Source organism: Myotis davidii, unplaced genomic scaffold, assembly GCF_000327345.1.
Source record: "Myotis davidii unplaced genomic scaffold, ASM32734v1 scaffold132, whole genome shotgun sequence".
NCBI lineage: Eukaryota > Metazoa > Chordata > Mammalia > Chiroptera > Vespertilionidae > Myotis > Myotis davidii.
The window spans coordinates 896,822-902,720 of NW_006285258.1; the positions used below are offsets into that span (position 1 = coordinate 896,822).

Genomic DNA, 5,899 nt, shown 5'->3' on the forward strand with positions numbered 1-5,899 from the left:
CCGAGGGCTGCTGGGCTGCCAGAGGGATGTCTGATTGCCAGCTTAGGCCCAATTCCCCGAGGAGCAGGCCTAAGCCAGCAGGTGGTCATCCCCCGAGGGGTCCCAGACTGTGAGAGGGCACTGGCCGGGCTGAGGGACCCTCCCCCACCGAGTGCACAGATTTTTGTGCACTGGGCCTCTAGTATATGATATAGCTGATTTCAGGGGATTCTTTGACCCCTTGGGGTTCAGTATTCCAAAGTATTTACTACACACCAGGTATTGCCTCATTTAATTTTTACCACACCCCTGTAAGCAGTTTCTATTATGCCCTATTTACAAATGAAGGATTCGGTTAAATAACACATCCAAGACCACAAAAGAATTAAGTACCAGTGTTAGAATTTGAACCCAGGTCAATCTCACTCTACTGCCAAACTCTTAACCACTGTGTTATACTGCCTTTTACATCATAGATGAAGATAGGAAAAAAACAAAAACATCTTAAATAAAGATTAAAAACTTATGCTCCAATAACTGGGTAAACATGTCTAGGTTCAAACTATATAAGCAAAAATTGTTAATACATATATACATCTAGTGAAAAAAGAAGACTCTCCTTATTTATTTATTTGCCATTTGCAATAGTTTCTTATTTTGGAAGGTGCTAGGAAAACAATGAATTTAATGGCTGACAAGCAAATGGGAATAGGAAATAAGCAAAATGCAACCGGCCGGTTTCACGTTTACTGCCGTGATTTATCCAGATGTTGTATCTTGTGCATTTTCAGGATTTGGAATATCGTCTGGATCCAAAGACCAAGGAACTGCCTCACTTAAGAAACCCTGACATTCTTGTGGGTGAAAATGACCTCACAGCCCTCAGCTATCTTCATGAGCCTGCTGTGCTCCACAATCTCAGAGTCCGCTTTATTGATTCCAAACTTATTTATACATATTGTGGTAAGTGTACCTTGTTGTCCGAGTGGACTGTAAACTCTTTCCTCTGATAGCCTTGGCCATGGAAATATGGCGATGGGGAAGGAGGACTGTGATTGGCTTTTGTCTTAGAGACAATTTCACTTCAGAATTATCAAAAAGATTTACCAATGCTTCTTAGCTAGGTGTACTTTATGCAGAATAAGCTATTTTGTAAATTTACATAATTTTTGTCAAAATACAAAGAACTGGGTCCCTCTTTTAGATCCTCCCACCCCCACAGAATTTAGATGCCAACTTTAATGCCAATTTGCCAGTTATTTTCATCTCTTTTAACAACATGAAGAATAAATGTCCAAAGATTTATCTTTGGGGCTGGTTCAAGAATTTAGTGTCTTTCTCAATTACTTAAAAATGCAGGACTGACTTGATTTGTAATACCTATTCCTGTTTGATCTGCTTGCCTAGCCCCCTGCTCCTTATAGTATTAGCTGCCAGGGACCTAGCTCAGAGTTCTTTTTATATCCCTTAGAAATTAAGCATGTTCATGTTATGTACATTTTGGTTTCTTTCCCTCTTTCCTTTTTTCTCTGTTTTCTTTTTGTTTTGTTTTGTTAAATCCTCACCCAAGGATATTTTTCCATTGATTTATTTAGAGAAAGTGGAAGGGAGGGGGAGAGACACAGAGAGAGAAAAATCGATGTGAGAGAGAAACATTGATGTGAGAGAGACACATCAGTTGGCTGTCTCCTACACATGCTCTGACCACGGCCAGGGTTGAGGCCTGCAACCAAGGTATATGCCCTTGATTGTAATTGAACCTGGGACCCTTCAGTTCATGTGCTGATGCCTTATCCACCAAGTCAAACCAGCTGGGGCTCTATTTTCTTCCTAGCCTTTGTTTTCTCTCTCATTCTTGCCTCTTTTTTCTTGACTTCTTATCTTTCTTTCACTAATCATTCTCCTCTGAGACTCAGATCCAAGATTTCCATTAGTTTCCTTCTGTTTGCTTGGGATAGCCAACTCAGTGGTGACCATTTTTTCATTACTGTTCTGTTTGGGACAGGAACAGATACCTCTTCTTTTTAAAATAATTTATATCTTTTTTTAAATTAATTAAATCTTTATTGTTCAGAATATTACATTTGTTCCTCTTTTTCCCCCCCATAACTCCCCTCCACCCAGTTCCCACCCCACCCTCCTCCCTCACTCCCCACCCACTGTCCTCATACATAGGTGCACGATTTTTGTCCAGTTTTTTCCTGCATCCCCCACACCCCTTTCCCCCACAAGAATAGTCAGCTCCCTTTCTATGCCCCTGATTCTATTATAATCACCAGCTCAAATGATAGCTTTGCTGGGTAGAGTAATCTTGGTTGTAGGTTCTTGGCACTCATCACTTTGAATATTTCTTGCCACTCCCTTCTGGCCTGCAAAGTTTCTGTTGAGAAATCAGCTGACAATTGTATGGGTACTCCCTTGTAGGTAACTGACTTTTTATATCCTTGATATTAACTCCCTTTCTTCCTTGTGTATTAACTGAATATTTCTTTTTAAAAATTTTTCTTTTACTTTAATTAATTTTTTTTTGCACATATGTTACCTTCTTGGTGAAGACTTCCCTGCCCTACCCTCCCAACTAAGTCATAAACTCCTTGTCCCCTCTTTAGTATCTATCTTCCTTTTCTGTTTAAATTTTCTCTTTTTCCTTACTACTACCTAATCTATGATATATATTTTTTTCTTATTTATCTTGTGAATTGTTTGAATTACCCTCCAGAATATAAGGTCCATGAGGGTAAAGATTTCTTTTTTTTGTTTACTGTTGTAAGTCTAGAACTTAGACTTGAAACATAGTTGGAGCAGAAAAAATATTTGTTGAATTGAATGACTTAAGTTAATATACACCTACTGTAAAAGTTAAGGAAATACAAAAAACGAAAAGCATTACATGTAACTCATCACTGAAAAATAACTATCTTTTGATTTATGTGTGTATATGTCTCTAGTGGTGTGTCATGTTTTCCTGTGACTTTTAAGATTCTTTAAAAATATGATTATGTTTGTAGCACAAAAGTGTGTCATATGGCTGTAACAAAATTATTTAATCACTCTATTATATATTTTGTTTGTTTTCCCTTTTCACTGTTATGAATAACATTTTGATAAACATCTTTATTTAAAGAAAAACACCCTTGCATGAATCTCTGAGTATTTCATTTGAAATGGAATTTTTGGTTTAAATATTATAAAAATATTTAAAGTTATTTTAACATTGTCCCAATTGTCATTATTTTAAATAACTTAGTTCAGTGTTTAATTGGTATTGTATTTAGGACTAAGTATAATGTGTTTGGAGACAAAGGCTATAACATTTTTTGAGCCTTACCAATTTGTTCAATATTGACTGAAATGGAAATTTGTGTTAGCTGTGATTCTCAGTTAACCAAGTTTAGTATGCCCGTTAGGATATCATTGATTTCTTCTTTTGCTTTTTCACCCCTTCCCCAGGTATAGTCCTAGTAGCTATAAATCCTTATGAACAGCTGCCTATTTATGGAGAAGATATTATTAATGCATACAGTGGTCAGAACATGGGTGATATGGATCCACATATCTTTGCAGTAGCTGAAGAAGCTTACAAGCAAATGGCCAGGTTGGTGGAAGCTCTATTTATTATTTCATGACTCTTTTTAGATGTGATAACTTCTTTATTGCTGAGTCACAGATATTTCAAAATACAGTGAATGGCAGCTTATAAATTATTATTAAATAAACAGCCTTGACTAGCTTATCTTAGATGGCCTGCATTATTTTTAAAATAACCTACATTTGTAAAAGGCATATGATTTTTAAAAACCACCTTTGGAATCTCATTGTGATCCTGTGACTATGCAAGGATAGATATTACATTTTATAGATGAGTGGATCAAGGACTGGTAGTACTAAATCGCTTGCCCAGTGTCATTCAGCTGAGTGGCAGGCAAGAACTAAAAACTGGAATAAATCTGCTTGTATCTTAGAGAATTAACTATCAAGGAAATTTTGAATTTCAGTGCTAGCATTATGTACTATGACATCAGTGATCCTGAATAGCATCTGAAAAATGTCTTTGGTATTAACCATGGAACCCTAACATTTTAAGAATGGAAAATCGGAGGAAAAAAAGCTACTTTTAAGACTAGATTATACTCTTAATAATATAATGTTATGTAATGCAAAACTATGGATGCATAGAAGAATAGTTTATATTTATCTCATTTTTCCAGCCCACAGGTAAAAACTTGGCATGTTATAAATATGATATGGGAAACCCTCAAACATTTTGTGAGGTGGAGAGAAAACTAATACTGCAGAGGTTTTTGTTTTTTCCTTTCCATCCAGAGAGTTATTTATACATAATTGGATCCGCGTGTGACAGAATTTTAGAATTGTTCAATGACAGTCCATAGAAGTCATTATACCCTTTTATTTGTAAAGTATTATTAGTACTTTTTATAGCAGCAAGCAGTTATTAAGTACTCTCTTTGTGCAGTGCACTGTTTATTTGTTTTCTGTTTATGAACTAATTTTATCCTCATAGAACCTTCTGCATTAGTAAACAGTAATGAATGTCCAAAGTTTAAGAAAGCCCCGCCGGCGTGACTTAGTAGTTGAGCATTGATTTATGAACCTGGAGGTCACGGTTCAGTTCCCCATCAGGGCATATGTCCAGATTGCGGGCTCCATCCCCAGTGGGGAGCATGCAGGAGGCAGCTGATCAGTGATTTTCTCTCATCATTGATGTTTCTATCTCTCTCTCTCTCCCCCTCTCCCTCTTCCTTCCATTCTGAAATGAATAAAAATATATAAAAAAATAAATAAATAAAAGTTTAAGAAACTTTTTTAAGCTTAAAATTGAGAAAATTCCATCTATTAGTATAATTTTTTTCCATAAAGTTAGAAAAGCCCACCAGTATTTGATTTGTACAGTATTGGATCATTGCAGTAGAGTTAGCACTATACAAGTACAACCTGAGAACTAGGCAAAGAGATAATTGCATGGAGTGCTAGAGCCTAAATGTAATCTCAGAATTTTTTTGCTGCTCATAGAGAACTATATTACTTCTTTGAAAATGCTCTTCCTTAATTATGAAAGCTTGTCTCTTACCATCTTTGCTACTGGTAATTCACAAATAGTATTAAATTTATAGGAATATTTTTTTCTTTTTACTCTTAGATTTATTAACATTCACCCCCTCATTATTCCCCTGTGGCTCAGCCACTCAATGTAATTTATTAACTGCAGGTTTGTTGGTTGGTTTTCTCATTACTTAGTTTTGTTTTTTACACAATTTTACAATACGCTTCAATTATGATATTAAGTTTACTTTTTAAAAAAAATATATTTTATTGATTTTTTACAGAGAGGAAAGGAGAGGAATAGAGAGTTAGAAACATCGATGAGAGAGAAACATCGACCAGCTGCCTCCTGCACACCCCCCACTGGGGATGTGCCCGCAACCAAGGTACATGCCCTTGACCGGAATTGAACCCGGGACCCTTGAGTCTGCAGGCCGATGCTCTATCCATTGAGCCAAACCAGTTAGGGCTTAAGTTTACTTTTTCTATGAATAAGTCTACACCCATAAAATGTGCCATAAGAGCTAAATAGACCGTGTCTGCTTAGACTTATAATCAGGAATTGATGTTGCAGGATCTTTTTTTTTCCTTACCAAATGAAGATGTGCCATCTTTACTAGATGTGAATTCTGGTGTTTTGCATTACTGGTGCTCCTGAGGCCTCTGGCGTCTTCAGGGAGGCACAGTTCATTGCTTGTTCAATAGACCCTTACTGAGCACCATCCAGGCACTCTTTGGGGGTATGGAGGACACAGCAGTGAACACATTAGACAAAATAGACAAAAATGTCTACCCACATGAAGTGAGGTATGACAAACAGTAAAAATAAATAAATAAGATGCAACTCTAGCTGTTTGGC

General features: G+C 36.6%; 1 protein-coding gene across 1 annotated transcript in view; it reads left to right on the top strand.

Annotated features, from left to right (window-relative positions):
- MYO5A (myosin VA) overlaps positions 1-5,899 on the top strand; it is a 141,928-nt gene that overhangs the window by 22,984 nt on the left and 113,045 nt on the right. The window contains exons 3-4 of the mRNA XM_015558905.1: positions 771-942; positions 3,430-3,574. Coding sequence (XP_015414391.1) covers positions 771-942; positions 3,430-3,574 — 317 coding nt within the window. The remainder of the gene's footprint in view (positions 1-770; positions 943-3,429; positions 3,575-5,899) is intronic.